The sequence below is a fragment of the Nilaparvata lugens genome, chromosome 8 (assembly GCF_014356525.2).
Source record: "Nilaparvata lugens isolate BPH chromosome 8, ASM1435652v1, whole genome shotgun sequence".
NCBI lineage: Eukaryota > Metazoa > Arthropoda > Insecta > Hemiptera > Delphacidae > Nilaparvata > Nilaparvata lugens.
The window spans coordinates 3,095,027-3,113,762 of record NC_052511.1 but is presented as its reverse complement, the minus strand read 5'-3'; the positions used below and the strand labels follow the sequence as shown (position 1 = coordinate 3,113,762).

General features: G+C 36.1%; 1 protein-coding gene across 1 annotated transcript in view; it reads right to left on the bottom strand.

Moving 5' to 3' along the window:
* LOC111049944 (lethal(2) giant larvae protein homolog 1) overlaps positions 1-18,736 on the bottom strand; it is a gene marked incomplete in the record, with an annotated part of 78,781 nt that overhangs the window by 54,910 nt on the left and 5,135 nt on the right. Inside the window, 5 exon segments of the mRNA XM_039433747.1 lie at positions 771-909; positions 5,709-5,852; positions 7,965-8,062; positions 11,014-11,098; positions 13,673-13,770. Of these exon segments, the coding sequence (XP_039289681.1) occupies positions 771-909; positions 5,709-5,852; positions 7,965-8,062; positions 11,014-11,098; positions 13,673-13,770 (564 nt within the window).

The following is an 18,736-nucleotide window of genomic DNA, read 5'->3' as shown; positions in this document are numbered from 1 at the left end:
TGTGGTGCACAGCCACACCCATGCATCCAAAAGATATTGTTGACATCCACCTAAACCATACTAGCGCATAAAATTTTGCGGAATCTAGCACGAGAAAACCAGAAGACATCTAGATGCCCCGTGCAAATTCTCTGCATTCTATTCAGGGGAGAGTGATAGTTTCTTAAGAGTTCTGGAGCGGGGAACCATGAATGAAAAATCAGAACGTCGAGCCACAGGTGATACATATATATTCAACTTAGATAGTAAATGTGGTGCATCTATTCCATTATTCAGGAGACCAGAGAGGAAAATGAGTGCTCTGACATCACGCCTTACTTTTAAAGATTTATACTTACTTTCCTTTTATATTATCCTTGAAATGCAAAATTTCCAAAAACCTTGTATATACGTCGACGCGCAATTAAAAAGGAACATACCTGTCAAATTTCATGAAAATCTATTACCGCATTTCGCCGTAAATGCGCATATAAACATTCAAACATTTAAACATCAAGAAAAATGCCAAACCGTCGACTTGAATCTTAGACCTCACTTCGCTTGGCCAATAAATATCAATCCTCACATTGGCACTTCCATACAACCAATTCTTTTTCGAGGATTCTATTTTGCCCAGCAGAGCAGAAATACTAGCCTTCTCTAGCTCTCGGCAACGTTGCAGAGAGCTAGAAAAGGCTAGTGCTATCTGCTTTGTCGAATGATAGACAAGGATAGCAATACCAATGTTAATCAAATACTGCCACTATAACGTGAGCCTAACTATAGTGTACCTGTTCAGCAGTAGATGTCTTCCTGTTCCAGAGGACCATGAGACCTCGGTTGTAGCCAATGAGCACATTGTCTGGATTGCCCGGCTGCTCCTCTATTGCCTCCACTGCGCCCGGGTTGATCTTGTAGTCTTCCTCCACACTGCACAACACAACAACACAATACAATATTCAAAATCTACTTGTGAAAATAATCAAGTACTGAAAATTTTGTGAAGTGAACAACTACAAGACTTGACAAAATTCGGACTATGTGCAACCGTATCTAAATTTGGGAGAGGAATAGCACAAGATTACCTTATTTTTTCTCTCTCTATCATTTTCGATTATGTAATTGTTGTATGAATCAATAAAGAATCATATTGAATGAAAAAGAAGACTAAGAAATTGTCAAAAAACACAGATTTATTGATACTTAGAAAGACTGGTTTCGGTTATCACACCATTGTCAATCTCTGATAAAAAAAAAGAATCAATTAACCCACACAGTAAAACATCTCATAAAAATTGGGCATTATACCTGATCCACACTATCGCCCAGTAGCTGAACAAGAGACTTGCCTATAGTGAGGTCCACGTTATAATGGCAGTGGCGAACAACATTGCCGATCCTCTGCCTTGTCAATGCCTTCTATAGACGGTAGCTAATACAGGTTCATTGATGTAATATTAACTGTTCATTCTCATTTAGAATAGTTAATTATATTTTATTGAGCAAGAAATTATATTTTTCAATAATTTTATTATGAATTTTCATAGTTAAGATGAAATATTTTGTTAATTATCAATTCTAAATTGTTAAAAGATGATCTGGCAACAGTGCAAAGCGAGAAAGAGATAGCGCTATCCGCTTTGTTGAATATAGACAATGATAGCAATACCATTGCTAATCAAACACTGCCATTATAACGTGGACCTCACTATAGTGGCTGGTAAGTGCACACTGCAATGTGACCATTATTTTGTGGATGCACAGCTGGCCACTCGCCTTCTCTCGACAAGAATCGGAGCAATGGCAAGCGAAGGCCAATGAAGGCGAGCGCTGGTAAACCACCCATCCACACTCTGATGCTAGTCGACATTTGTACGCACTTGGCAAAAGTGTGGATGCGTTATTATAAGGTTACGTGTTCGGAAATAGTTATTTGTGCAACTAGTGCGCAAAGTGACAGTTTGCTGCATCGAAAGAAACGTTTACGCCCGAGCCGTAGGCGAAGGCGGAATGGTTTCTTGAGTGCAGCAAACGAACTTTGCGCACGTATTTCACATTAAATTTTTCCTACAGTTACCATTGAATATGAAAAGTGGGTAATTATGGGTAAAATTGCCTGAATAATGTAGTAGTGTTTGAATGGCGGGGGGCAGCTGTGTGGTGTGTGCTGTGGTGGCACTGTGCTGTCGTTGTCCTCCATTATAATATCTACTTAATAATTAGCGCGTTGTGCTTCGTTGCACCTCTGCTCACTATAGCAGCCACAGCAGTCACTGTTACCAACTTAATTTTGATTTTGCTGCACTGGTGCTCCATATAACCTACTAAGTATTTTGCGTTGTCATGCTGCAAATCTGGAGTACGCAAAGTACTCACTTTGCGCACTAGTGCGGAAAAGTGATTCTTTGCAGCCTGCAATCAGTGCACAAATGGTCACTTTTCAGGGTATCTGTAGGAAAATATTATTCCCATAAGTTCTAACGGACTATTCATACTCGTTCGGCCGAGCTGAGCGGGGATAATCCCAACTTAGAACGTTTGATAATATCTTATTCTTAAATGTTTTTCCTGAAACCTTAAAGACCCCATAAGAGTGGTCTTTCAGAGCTGGATTGAACACTGATTTTATTGTCAGTCTTCAACAAACCATAAAGTGTGATCTACAAACACGATACTACAGTGCGTTCATTATGTCGCGCACATCCAAATAAACATGTCTGAAGACAATGGTGATTTTATATTCGTTGTGTGGCTACCGCAAGATAGCATCACTATCTAATACAAAAAAAAACATATGTAATGCCGCTTGTAATAATTTTATTTAATTATTTACGATATAAATGACACTAATTTAATAACATTGGTAGATATAGTTATTTGTATAATTATCTAGAGTGAAAAGTACGACTTTTTCTCCCTGAGGAAAAGTTTGAAGCCCGAGGCGAAGCCGAGGGCAACAATTTTCCTGAGGGAGAAAAGGTATTTTTCACTCGTGATGTACACAACATTTTTCCTCCATCTACATTTTTCTATAGAAACTGCAAATAAAATCATTTTAATAACTTACGTATTGGTGACAATGTTTCCTAACAACATAACCTAAAATCTAAAACCTAAAAACCGGCCGTCTGATTGGCACTGCCGATTGCGCTATCTATCGGCTAAAGTTGTAACAATTATATCAGCTGGGTGTTTACCAAAAATGGCTGACTCCAGATCACGCGGTTCAGATTTGAATTGCAGATCAAAAATATTTGTTGGCTGGTATTTTGAATAGAATAAGATATTTTAAAAATTGTATAAATTTTTATCGTCTACTAATATTAAGAATATAATATCATACAAACATATATTTCATGAGTTGATCAAATTTCTGGTTGTGGTATTGAATTCAGTTGACTCAATGACAGACACCTTTTATGCTTTCTCATCTGAGCTTAGACCTTCTAACCTATTATAATGTAAGTTTTTAAAATAGAGATGCTTCCATGTTATTTAAATGGAGTCACTTTTACTCCCTAGGGAGTTTTTCTGTTTTTTACTACCGAGAGAGAAAAAGTGACACTTTAGTATTATGTTTCAGGGAGTAAAGTAAGTACTTTAGCCAGTAGGTGGAGGAAAAAATAATAAGGTAGTCCTCGTGCTATTTTTCTTCCAAATTTATAGGTGATGACAGTCCAAGATAAGGTTAGAGTTTAACGAGTAGACTTTTTATGAAATTTTAGTACAAAATAAACATGAAAACTATAAATTTCGATTTTTTAAAAATTATTTCTATTAAAACTAGTCACTAGGACTAACCATTAATTTTGTTCTCTTATTTCTTATCCTAAAATATCAATTTTTATTGCTAAAGCCTTCCAGTGAAGCCTCCAGTTCCAATTTATAATTTCACTACGTTAAATTCTTTCACTACACTTTTATTTAATATACTTTTTTCTCTTCACTAGCACTACACCAGCTCGAAAGGCTTTGTTCTCTTCAACCTCCTTGTGAGTTCAGTGTTGTCTAGTAGTTGAATGACTTCGGTGTTGTCGTGTTGATGAAGACGTGACTCATGATGGGCTACCAATCGTCTAAGATTATGAATCTATGGATGACTAAGATTTTTTCTTGGACAAATATTAGTTTTGCTTAACTACAAACAATACCTATTGTATTTTTGCTTGATTTATGTGGTTTCTAGTATGGAGTTTTTCTTGTTTAAATTGCAACATGAAACGCTGTCAATGTTGTCAAGTGTGCAATTTATTGAATAAAGTATAATTTTGATATCCTATTTTGAGACTGACCTTTGCACAATTTTGTCCTGGAATATGATGGCCGATGAGAATTCGAAAGTGGCCACATTGAGAAGGTTGACATTGCCTCCCTCCAAGCCCAACAGTAGATTGCGACCACTAGACTCCAGTCGGAGAAAAGGTATTTTTCACTCGTGATGTACACAACATTTTTCCTCCATCTACATTTTTTTATAGAAACTGCAAATAAAATCATTTTAATAACTTACGTATTGGTGACAATGTTTCCTAACAACATAACCTAAAATCTAAAACCTAAAAACCGGCCGTCTGATTGGCACTGCCGATTGCGCTATCTATCGGCTAAAGTTGTAACAATTATATCAGCTGGGTGTTTACCAAAAATGGCTGACTCCAGATCACGCGGTTCAGATTTGAATTGCAGATCAAAAATATTTGTTGGCTGGTATTTTGAATAGAATAAGATATTTTAAAAATTGTATAAATTTTTATCGTCTACTAATATAAGATATAATATCATACAAACATATATTTCATGAGTTGATCAATTTCTGGTTGTGGTATTGAATTCAGTTGACTCAATGACAGACACCTTTTATGCTTTCTCATCTGAGCTTAGACCTTCTAACCTATTATAATGTAAGTTTTTAAAATAGAGATGCTTCCATGTTATTTAAATGGAGTCACTTTTACTCCCTAGGAGTTTTTCTGTTTTTTACTACCGAGAGGAGAAAAAGTGACACTTTAGTATTATGTTTCAGGGAGTAAAGTAAGTACTTTAGCCAGTAGGTGGAGGAAAAAATAATAAGGTAGTCCTCGTGCTATTTTTCTTCCAAATTTATAGGTGATGACAGTCCAAGATAAGGTTAGAGTTTAACGAGTAGACTTTTTATGAAATTTTAGTACAAAATAAACATGAAAACTATAAATTTCGATTTTTTAAAAATTATTTCTATTAAAACTAGTCACTAGGACTAACCATTAATTTTGTTCTCTTATTTCTTATCCTAAAATATCAATTTTTATTGCTAAAGCCTTCCAGTGAAGCCTCCAGTTCCAATTTATAATTTCACTACTTTAAATTCTTTCACTACACTTTTATTCAATATACTTTTTCTCTTCACTAGCATTACACCAGCTCGAAGGGCTTTGTTCTCTTCAACCTCCTTGTGAGTTCAGTGTTGTCTAGTAGTTGAATGACTTCGGTGTTGTCGTGTTGATGAAGACGTGACTCATGATGGGCTGCCAATCGTCTAAGATTATGAATCTATGGATGACTAAGATTTTTTCTTGGACAAATTAGTTTTGCTTAACTACAAACAATACCTATTGTATTTTTGCTTGATTTATGTGGTTTCTAGTATGGATTTTTTCTTGTTTAAATTGCAACATGAAACGCTGTCAATGTTGTCAAGTGTGCAATTTATTGAATAAAGTATAATTTTGATATCCTATTTTGAGACTGACCTTTGCACAATTTTGTCCTGGAATATGATGGCCGATGAGAATTCGAAAGTGGCCACATTGAGAAGGTTGACATTGCCTCCCTCCAAGCCCAACAGTAGATTGCGACCACTAGACTCCAGTCGCATAACCGTTATCTTATTCAATCTGAAACACAAATAATCATTCATCAATTATTATAGAAATACATAAATAAATTGCTTTCAAAACAAAAAAACAACTAATTTTATAGGATAAATTATTCTGCTATTCACATGGCTCAACAGGGCAGGAAAACTAGAAAGTGTGAACCCGTCCCGAAAATGTATTACAATAAAAAATACAATATCGGGGGCCGAGTTTCGCTCTGGAGTACAAAAGCATAAGACATTTATTACGAAAGAAGAAATTATAATAACAATTAACATTCATACAGAAATGTTCTATCTAATCACAGTAAATTGAGATTAATTCCCAGAAGAATGCAAACATTTCCCTCACAAAGGCCCAGATGCACAAAAGCCGGTTAAATTTAGATTCTGATCAACTTCACATGAACCAAATCAGAGAAGACCATTTCAAAAATATGGATCTACTGGAATTAATCAGGATTGAAAATAACCCCGGCTTTTTTGCAACCGGCACTAAGTACCTGATTGAATGATTACAAAATTTCAACAGCTGAGACATAATTTTGACACAGTCCCACACACATCAACTCGCTCACTCACTTCCATCACCAACAGACGACGAAATAATATTACTATTATCAGCTGTTTTTCCAAGGATGAATAATAATTATCCTCTTAATGTCCTTCAACGAGTTTTCCCAGGGATGAGACCTAGTGCAATCGAATCTTTATATTATAAACCTACTATGTTCTGAATTTCGTGAGAATCGTTAGAGACGTTTTCGAGATCCGGTGAAATACAAACATATAAACATCTAAACATCCAAACATCTAAACATATAAACAGAAGTTGCTCGTTTAATAGTATAGGATACCGTAATTGTACAATACAATTTCCTAAGTATTCAGTACAAATAGAGTTTTCTAAGTATAAAATACAAATAGAGTTTTCAGAGTATACCATACAAATAGACATTGCAAAAATGATTATTACAAAATATCATCAAAGTAATCTTTGGCATTGTGAACATGAGATAGTCCTAAAGCCATACACTAAAGCTGAATTCCCACATCAGCATTATTTGTGAAAGTGAACGGCGCAGAGAGAATATAATTCCCATGAATTCTACAGTTTGTATGGAGTCCGCCATATGCCATCACAATAGCTGGGACAACAAGAGACAAAACGCTTGAAAAATTCAGCAACTTCAAGCGACATGATTATAATTATTGAAAATGACAACTTTGCCTCGAATAATCCGAGCAGTGTTGCATGGCATCCAGCTGCTTGCAGTTGAAATATTTCAGTCAAATATCTTGTAAATTTCCCGACTTTTAACATACAATTAAGTACACAATGCATACCTATGCTTAATAACGGGTGTTCCAAAAAGAATGACCCAATTTTAAACAGTTATATTTATTTTAAAAAATGGTGCATAAAAACCAATAAATTTTTACAACAAATTACTCACAAAAGTATCGAGTTTATGATGATGTATTATAAGTGTTCTATGTGCCCTCCTTTTGAGGCTTGGGGGACACCTAGACGTACCAAATTCATCCCAGACTGTTCGCAAGATGTCTGCCTTCTCGGACTGTAGCTACTGCATCAGTTATCCTGGTTTTTTGCTCCTCATATCAAGTGCTAGGGGATGAAGATAAACACGATCTTTAACGTTGTTCCTCCCTTAGCACTTGATATTGAGGCGATTAAGATAAACACGATATTGAGGAAGGAAGATAAACACGATCTTTAACGTTGTTCCTCCCTTAGCACTTGATATTGAGGTGCAAAAAACCAGGATAACTGATGCAGTAGCTACAGTCCGAGAAGACATCTTGCGAACAGTCTGGGATGAATTTGGCTACCGTCTAGATGTCGCCCGAGCCTCAAAAGGAGGGCACATAGAACACTTAAAATACATCATCATAAACTCGATACTTCTGTGAGTAATTTGATGTAAAAATTTATTTGTTTGTGTGCACCATTTTAAAAAATAAATATAACGGTTTAAAATTGGGTCATTCTTTTTGAAACACCCGGTATATCTGTACAGCTGCTGGATAGCAAAATGCGCGTGTTGATGTAACAACACTTCAAAAAGTATGAAGACTTTGAAAGAAATTGAAACACTGTTCTACTTACTTTCCTTCAAGTTTGTTGGCCTTGACCTCCTCCATAGAAGTGTCGTTGATCTCCCATAGATGCAGCGAATTATCGTCGCACAGAGATATAAGACGTCCCTGCAAATCAAACACAAAACCATTTCAATTAACCATTGAAAGTGTTCAATCGAACATGAATTGTAAAAACTCAGCCTAGAATATGTTGAGATCTGAGCTTCCAGTAGATCAAAATATATGCGTTAACAGATTGAGACTTTCTCATGCAAGCCTATGTTTCTAAGGCCCGGTTGCACAAAAGCCTGTTAAATCTTAACCATGATTGGTTGAGATGAGAACTAATCAGAGTAGGCTATTTTTAAAAGAAGGCTTCTCTAGGAGCGCATCTACATGTTGGCCCAACCTGCAATGTGACCAGTGTCCAATGAAGGCCAGCACTGGCAAACCACCCATCCACACACTGGCACTGGTCGACATTGGCCTTCATTGGGCCAACATGTAGATGCGGCATGAGAATTCGTTCTCGATGTATTTAATCACGATTAAAATTTAACAGGCTTTTGTGTAACCGGACCTACATCCGACAACGCTGCACTCTTGAACTGGCACGAGAAAGTCACAATTTCACACAATCTTGCAACTCCGACAATACGCTGTTCTCCTATCTTTCTCCACATACCATTACAACGCGGACCTCTCTGTAGGACAGACTCAATCTCTGGGGCATTATTCTAGAGTATTTGGTCGATTGAATGCTAGAGTCTCAACTCATCTTATTCACTTGTAGTGTTTTCAATTCATGAAGTAATAATCATTCAAAAACATTTCAAAACACAAAAAAGTAGTCAAATAAATCCTGAATTTACTTGGAGAAAAACACTGTTTTCACACTGTGTAACACTAGGGTTTTCTTTAAATAAATTCGTGATACTTGACTTAGGCTCAACTCACACTTACGCGACTCAGGTCGAGAAGAGACTCGACTCTAGTCGAGAGCATGTGTTTCCAAATGGTGACACTCAGACCAGTCGATTCTAGTCTCCGCGACTGTCACCATTTGAAAACACATACTCTCGACTAGAGTCGAGTCTCTTCTCGACCTGAGTCGCGTAAGTGTGAGTTGAGCCTAAATCTTTCTGTTTTCTTCTCTTGGTGACGTCGCGGAGACTACAATCGACTGGTCTGAGTGTCACCATTTGGAAACACATGCTCTCGACTAGAGTCGAGTCTCTTCTCGACCTGAGTCGCGTAAGTGTGAGTTGAGCTTGAATCTTTCTGTTTTCTTCACTTGGTGACGTCACGGAGACTATAATCAACTGGTCTGAGTGTCACCATTTGAAAACACATGCTCTCGACTAGAGTCGAGTCTCTTCTCGACCTGAGTCGCGTAAGTGTGAGTTGAGCCTGAATCTTTCTGTTTTCTTCTCTTGGTGACGTCGCGGAGACTACAATCGACTGGTCTGAGTGTCACCATTTGGAAACACATGCTCTCGACTAGAGTCGAGTCTCTTCTCGACCTGAGTCGCGTAAGTGTTAGTTGAGCCTGAATCTTTCTGTTTCCTTCACTTGGTGACGTCACGGAGACTATAATCAACTGGTCTGAGTGTCACCATTTGGAAACACATGCTCTCGACTAGAGTCGAGTCTCTTCTCGACCTGAGTCGCGTAAGTGTGAGTTGAGCCTGAATCTTTCTGTTTTCTTCTCTTGGTGACGTCGCGGAGACTACAATCGACTGGTCTGAGTGTCACCATTTGGAAACACATGCTCTCGACTAGAGTCGAGTCTCTTCTCGACCTGAGTCGCGTAAGTGTGAGTTGAGCCTGAATCTTTCTGTTTTCTTCACTTGGTGACGTCACGGAGACTAGAATCAACTGGTCTGAGTGTCACCATTTGGAAACAGATGCTCTCGACTAGAGTCGAGTCTCTTCTCGACCTGAGTCGCGTAAGTGTGAGTTGAGCCTGAATCTTTCTGTTTTCTTCTCTTGGTGACGTCGCGGAGACTACAATCGACTGGTCTGAGTGTCACCATTTGGAAACACATGCTCTCGACTAGAGTCGAGTCTCTTCTCGACCTGAGTCGCGTAAGTGTTAGTTGAGCCTGAATCTTTCTGTTTCCTTCACTTGGTGACGTCACGGAGACTATAATCAACTGGTCTGAGTGTCACCATTTGGAAACACATGCTCTCTACTAGAGTCGAGTCTCTTCTCGACCTGAGTCGCGTAAGTGTGAGTTGAGCCTGAATCTTTCTGTTTTCTTCACTTGGTGACGTCACGGAGACTATAATCAACTGGTCTGAGTGTCACCATTTGGAAACACACGCTCTCGACTAGAATCGAGTCGACCTGAGCCGCGTAAGTGTGAGTTGAGCCTAAAACTTTCTAGTTTCTTCACTTTATTCAGACTGAAAACAGATATGGGAGGTACTCACAAACTTCCCTCCTTTTTCTTTTCTAGTATATTTCACATGATAATTGAATCGAATTATTGCCAAAAATCACAAATACATATTTTTACACATAATTTCTTCAAAACATAGATTGTTTGTTACAAGAGAAAACTACATGAATAGGGTTAATAAAAACAATACAAAAATCTTGTAGTATCCTTAATTTTTTAAAAAACTTTAAAATAGTTCAACGACTAGTTCAAAACTAGATTTTTAACAAGATTTTTATATTGTTTTTATTAATTTGTTCAAAAGTAGCGCATGTAAGTGAAGTGTTTTTATGAATAGCGTTGTATGATAGAGAAAAGATTACATAAGAGGATATCACATGGTATAGGACTTTTATTTCACAAATTTCACTGTTAACTCAAGCCGACAGTCCTAAAGGATCTGCTTCGTGAAGCAATGTGACGCTAGCACTCTCTTATATTGGGCCGTTCTTATGTTCTCACCCGCCCTAAACAGTAATAACAACCAGTAGTCGGCTTGAGTTGACGAAAAATCAGCTTGAAATTTGAAATTTAAACAACCTATGCCATAGGATATCGTATTCTTATGATAGCTTTTCTCCATGTTTGTAAACAAAGTGATTTAATGGTAATTTGTTGAGAATTCAAACTTACTTCATTCGGAACAAAAAGTATGTGAGTAATGTGATGATCAGGACTAGTGTGATGGCCGTAGAATTCGACTCCCGGCTTTCCGACGCTGGAAAAAACTTCAGTCAAGGACAATAACGTGAGATTACACGGTTAAATTAATTTGATTAATTAGATTAATTTGTTTACAATACTCACTCGCACAGTTGCCATCAACAGCCGTGCAGTGTGGATTTCGCTCACAATTTGATCAATAATTTTGAATTAATCAAAAATTTAAAAAAATCAAAATGAAATCTGCGATATTCCAGATGAGATATTGCAGTGATCAATGAGGAATCGTCAACACAGATTTGAACAATGTATTCGTTCAGGAGGAAGCCATTTAAATGAAGTAACTGTCAAAAAGTAATAGATGTTATAATTTCTTAAATGGCAGGCCTTGAACTTCACATTAGTTTGAATAAAATCATTTTTGCCTTTCCACTAATATTTTATGGCGTTTTTAAAAGTTCCCGTTATTCTGGGTCACTCTGTATATCTCTCCATGTTCTATCATAATTAAATCATAACAACAAATCTATCTTAATAGCCTAAAGATTAAATATCTTAGTAGCTTATTACAGTATTTCTTCATAGATCACAAACGATTTGGCACCGGTGCGGAGGTAGAAAAGGATTTATCTCTCAGCTTTGTCTAATGACAGATAAGGATAGCAAACCAATGTTAATCAGGTGCTGAATTTATAACCTGAATCTCACTATAGTGAGGTCCACGTTATAATGGCAGTATTTGATTAACACTGGTGTTGAATCCTTGACTATCGTTCATCAAAGCAAATAGCGCTATCCTTTTCTAGCTCCGCAACGTTGCCAGATAGTTCTTTAATAATGTAGAAGTATAATTAACAAAATACTGAATCTCAATTATGGAAATTTATTATTAAATTATTGAGAAGTATATTTTCTTGACAAATAAAATATAATTGATCATTTAAACAAGAATGAACAGTCATCAGATGTACCAGTATCAGCTATCCTCTATAGAAGGCAGTGGCAAGGCAGAGGATCTGCAACTCTGTTCTCCTATCTTTCTCCACTGCCAATATAACGTGAACCTCTCAATAAGAACAATAAAGGAGATCAAAAAGGAGTAAAGGTGTAACATGAAGGAGAAAGTACAATTTTTTCACTAGAATAAAGGGGTGATCAGTAACTAAAGCCATTGAGTTGGAAAACAGGCATTGCCAGTTTTTTCGTTACTGATATTCGAGGCTTGAAATACGAGTTGCATGGAAGCCCTACAAGTAGGTTTCGTCTACTATTACCAGCTCAGCTCGGCTCCGATTAGATTTATTGCAATGCATTTCGGCTTTTTGCAACTAAAAACTATGCAAATTCCAGTTTAAATAGTCTTAAGCCAGTGCCAGTTTCACACACAACGATTTTTGGACGTACGTTTTTTTGCCGTCCTTATAAATTCTATCAGATTAAACGGAACTTGACAAACATCATTATCTTACATTTGACATTATCTGTTTAATCTAACAAAGTTTATAAGGACGGAAAAAATCGTACGACAAAAATCGATTTGCCAGAGAAACCTAAAAGATATTATAAGATTTATTTTTGCTCTCATTATCTCAGAAAGTCAGGGATCATCGATGGATGAGCTGAAGTATTCTGGTTTTTCATAGTGTAGTGTTTTGAGGGTCGAGTGTAAGAGAGGGCCGGCTGCGCCCTAACTCCGCCCTCCTGGGTAAAAAATAAAGGCAGCTATTCTATTCTATTAATAGTAAAATGGAATAAATAGTTAGTCTCTGAGACTAGTTTTAATGACAATCAACATTAAAAATTCATCAAATATTCGAACGTTATATATTTTATTGAAGTATTTTTTCAAGAATTTTTATTGAAGACAAGAATCCACCCCAGTAGATATTGCAGGTTATAGTGAGTTTCACCATAGAGAAACAATAGCGTAAGTAGATATCCCATGGTATAGGGTGTTTATGTTGCAACTTTTACTGTTATCTCAAGCCGATTACTGTCGATTTTTACTGATTTGTTGGGGTAAGAGTGTATGAACGGCATAGTATGAGAGACTACGAGCGTCACACAGCTTCACGGGAAAGAACTACGTGGGCTATCGGCTTGAGTTAACAGTAAACGTTGCGACATAAACGTCTTATACCATGGGATATCTACTTACGCTAATGTTTCTCTATGGTTTCACCATATAAAGTCAGTGGAAATGATAGGGAAGCAATGTTGACACGTTTCCGTGGAATCTTCCATGAAAGATTTATTTCAATAAGTTACGGGTTTTGTAATATGAATAGTCCCACGAGACTTCAAGTGAAAACTATTTTCACTATGTCTTACTCAATCACTGATAAGCCTTCTGATATGTGGGAGACCACCTTGAAACGGTGAGAATTTAAATGAATATTTGGATAAATACGCAGGGATTTTTTAAAAACACCAATCACATACCGAACGAATGAGTAACCTGGCTCTAATGTCCATCAAACTGGTCGTATTTTGTTCATTTAAATGACAATAAATGAGTAGACAAATCACGTAATGAAATAAATGAGTAAGCTGGCCCTAATGTCAATCAAAATTGATTAATAATAAATAATAAATACTTGAACAAATAGATAAATAGATAAAAGGATACACTTTGATGGCGCCAGTAGCTGTACCAATGGCCATGAGTCGCAGCACTGGGTCCCAGGCAAGGCAAGTTGGCTTATTCGGGAAGCCATGTTGGATTGTCTGAAAGAATAAGAATTTTATTAGTCATCAATATTTACAAGAAATACATTGACATCGTCAGGTAAATATAAACAATAAATTGCTTAATGGTAAGAATAATAAAAACACAAAATTACGTCAAAAATTATTAATTTCCTTCATTAATTATTGATGATCCTCTAACATTAATTATCCTTAGTTAATTGAAACATTAACATTAAAATTAACAATTTCAAATCATCATCATGATGGAAATTTCTTCTGCTGGATGAGACTTGTCGGAAACAGTGGTCGTTTTCACACTTACCGATTGTCGGCAAAAACATCTATTGACCGGCATTTCGATCTGTCCTCCGATTGGCTGAAAATCAGCTGTTGATGAGAATTGGCCAATCAGAAGACAGTTCTGAGAGTCAGCCGATAAACGTCAACCAACAGTCGGTAAGTGTGAAAACGGCCATTATAAACCTTCAAGTCTCAAAATTTCATTTTTGTGAATCAGTAGGTCCAATAAAATTTAATATATCTCTTAAGGTGCGTACACATTTACGCGCCGCGAACACGAGAAATTCACTTTTCATCAGCTGATGCCAAGCTTTTTATATCTGTATCTTACCGTTTCTGTACAAATACAGAAATAATCAACTGATGAAAAGTGAATTGCTCGTGTTCGCGGCGCGTAAATCTGTACGAACCTTGAGACTGGTCACTAACGGTAGGACATGCATGTTTATCAAGCACACACATCATGTTTTGTCATCAGCGAGAGGCTTTTTAAGATGAAATAACCAATAACAATAAATAAACCACTGGAAAATTACAAATTATAATGATAGAAAAATAATTGAGCTTATATGATGTTAATATAAAATTTTTAGCTAATGATATAGGTTGAATGCAATAAAAATATTTTTAACATTACAGTTGTGTTGTGTGTGATGTGGTAGCCTATTTTTCCACGATGAAACACACTCATAGAAATTAAATAAAAATGGTAACTTAATTTATACTAGTAGTTCTGTGAACAGTAGACCTCACGCAGTATTCTCATCCACAAGTACCTGATTGAAACTATAGACCTTATGGAAATCCCATTTGTGACAGCTATCTGTTTAATTTTAGTGATCTCAATATCAAAATCATGATGGCTCAAAGGTATTGTTAGTGCTCTATAGACCATGCTATTGAAAGCAGCAAGTTTGTGAGAAATAGGATGACAAGAATGAAGAGGAATGATAACATCAGTATGGGTTGGTTTTCTGAAAATAGAAAACTTGTGAAAACCAGTGCTATGATCTATTCATAGAGGGGGAGGAGACTGTCTAGGCCAATGGCAGACGTTCATGCCCTCGACCAATAGCAGTACTCACCTACTAGTATAAATTCTGCTGCTCTTGTATTTAGTTTTAGTTTATCAGAGATTGACAATGGTGTAATAACCGAAACCGGTCTTTCTAATTATCAATAAATCAGTGGTTTTTTAACAATTTCTTAGTCTTTTTCATTCAATCCTTGAAATGCAAAATTTCCAAAAACCTTGTATATACGTCGACGCGCAATCAAAAAAGGAACATATCTGTCAAATTTCATGAAAATCTATTACCGCGTTTTGCCGTAAATGCGCAACATATAAACATTTAAACATTAAGAGAAATGCCAAACCGTCGACTTGAATCTTGGACCTCACTTCGCTCGGTCAATTAGTGTGCTTCATTTCAAGAATATGTTTTCATTTCTTTGATGCGTTTTTTCGAACTTGTTGCCAACCTGTTTCTGAACGAGGAAAGTTGCATTGAAGCTTAAGAAGCGCATGAATATTCATTCATTCATAGCAAAAGAATAAGAAGGTGTTTCCTGGTTGGAGCTTGGCTTGCTTGTAGCACTGACAATCATTTGCTTCTAACTTCTCAACATGTTGACAGACTTTAAACTTTGTTGTTGGTTATCCATCTTGTTCCACTATTATTATCACTATTAACTTTCATAAAACTTTAAAGTGAAAAAGCACTCACATTATTTGATGTGGCGACGTCCGTTTCGTGCTGGTATCGCACATTTTCAAGCCAAACAGGAACTGAAGTGTTTAGGTTATGATGGTGAAATTTGGTGGGGGTGGAGGGGAGTTTTGGTGGTTAATGGAGGAGTATTTAAATCAATAATTTTAAATACTCCTCCATTAACCACCAAAACTCCCCTCCACCACCACCAAATTTCACCATCATAACTTAAACACTTCAGTTCCTGTTTGGCTTGAAAATGTGCGATACCAGCACGAAACGGACGTCGCCACATCAAATAATGTGAGTGCTTTTTCACTTCAAAGTTTTATGAAAGACTTTAAAGCGTAGTTCCACCTTTAACCAAAGCTAAGCTTTGCTTTACAATGGATTTTTGCTTTGCTGGGCAGAAACGTTTACCTTTAGGTCTTATGAGAGTATTCATACATTGGCCGAATGGATGAAACTCTGCCTATGTGTAAATACTTCCATAAGATTGAATGGGTTTTTTCTAGGCAGAAAAAGTGTACCTTTGGATCTTACGGGAGTGTTCACCCTGTACGAAACTCTATGTATAAATACTCCCATAAGATCCAATGGAATTATTTTTCTGTAACGGAAGAATGTTTGTCTGCCATTGTGTGAACACTCCAATAAGATCTAAATTTGGGAAAGGAATAGCACAAGGTTACCTTATTTTTTCTCTCCCTATCATTTTCATGATGTACTTATTGTATGTATTATAGAGATCTAATATTATTATATTTGTGACCTGTTATCTTAGCCCAATCTGGGCTAATTGGCAAAATGATTATCTGGTCAATAATTTCTATGTTTTTAGTAATAATTTATTTAACTATTTATAGAAACGCATTAACCATATTTCCGTTCTTAGAGATCAAGGGAATTAATTTTGAAATAGATATTTGGAGTGGATCCTCTAAATTTCCAACTACACAATTAGACTATTATAAAAATTGTAAATTATAACAATAAGTACAGATAACTTATCAAATGAACTTATGAGTTTGATTCAGGGCTTAGCCTGCCACTTTAACCAAATACAGATTTTTCTTCATTAGTCATACCTATGATGAGTAGGCCTACCTATATCGCCTGCAGTTACTATATAAGACTGTATAGCAAAGTTCTGAATACTAAGCTACAAAATAAAGTAGGCATATACTTGAGGAAAGTTACGTGAAATCAAATACCGTAAAATATTTTTATGGAAATTATAAGCATACAAAGAACATTTTTGTTAATTTCATTCAAAAGTGTACCTGCAAATAATGGAATGTAGGCCTTTAATAAAGCTCAATTACAAGGTAATGCACTTATAGGAGCTTTAACCACAATACAAGAACCATCATATTGCAATAAAAATGTAATATAGGCTACCTTTCCACCCGCACAATATTAAATTAAATGCACTATTTATTTTTATCTCAATGTAACCGATAGTGTAACTTGAGTACTTTGGAACAACAACAACCTTGGATATAAAGCAACATAAAAAACCAATAAAACCGCAATATTCTAATAAAAGTTCAGCTAACTTATACTTCAAGGTTAGGTGGTTTTAGCACTGAACTGCTTCATACTCTCTTAATTAAATCCAAATTTTTATAGAATACAATTGACTACTTCAATTTTTTTAAACAGTCAAGATATAACATTAAATATATATTAAGTTATTCCAATAGGGCTACTTGCAAGTTTTATTACCGTACACAGAATTACTAGTGTATCAAAGAATATAGTAAAATTACTAGAACTTTGGTAATTTTATTAAATATACGAGATTCATATTTTTAGAATCTATGTGCAAAATTTGAAGATCTAAATCATTCCCGTTTTTCCGGTATGCAATCCACAAGTTGACATGTTTTGATGCGATCAAACGAACACACGAACAAACACAACCCTACTCTCTCTTATTATATAGATTAGATTAGAAACCAACCAAAATATTTAAATTATACGAATAAATTAACAAATAGACCCTGAAAATACCGCTGTTAAACTACAAGTATTTTAATATATAAACCTCAAGTGTTTTATCATACAAGCCTCAAGGATTTCAGTATACCTAGCCTACAAGAATTAGGTCATATTGAATTATTTTTCAATATGAAAATATATTACTGGGATTGTCAAGTTAAGCCAGTTACACTCACGTCGATTTTTGGATGTACGATTTTTGCCGTCCTTATAAATTCCATTGGATTAAACAGATGATGTCAAGTTCGTATAATCTGGTAGAATTCATAAGGACGGCATAAAATCGAACGTCTAAAAATCTATGTGTGTGTGGTGCTATATCCTATAGGCCTACTATTAAACAAGCAATATCTGTTTAGATGTTTGTATTTCACCGGATCTCGAAAACGGCTCTAACGATTCTCACGAAATTCAGAACATAGTAGGTTTATAATATAAAAATTCGATTGCACTAGGTCTCATCCCTGGGAAAACTCGCTGAAAGACACTAAAAGGATAATTATTATTCATCCTTGGAAAAACAGCAGATAATAATTATTTCGTCGTCTGTTGATGATGGAAGTGAGTGAGCGAGTTCATGTGTGTGGGACTGTGTCAAAATTATGACTCAGCTGTTGAAATTTTGTAATCATTCAATCAGTTACTTAGTGCCGGTTGCAAAAAAGCCGGGTTATTTTCAATCCTGATTAATTCCAGTAGATCCATCTTTTTGAAATGGTCTTCTCTGATTTGGTTCACGTGAAATTAATCAGGATTAAAATTTAACCGGCTTTTGTGCAACCGGGCCTTTGTGAGGAAAATTTTTGCATTCTTCTGGGAATTAAACTCAATTTACTGTGATTAGATAGAACATTTCTGTATGAGCTATGAATGTTATTATAATTTCTTGTTTCGTAATAAATTTTTTATGCTTTTGTACTCCAGAGCGAAGCTCGGTCCCCGATATTGGTAGATTAAAGCAGTAATTTAATGTGAGATTCACTTGA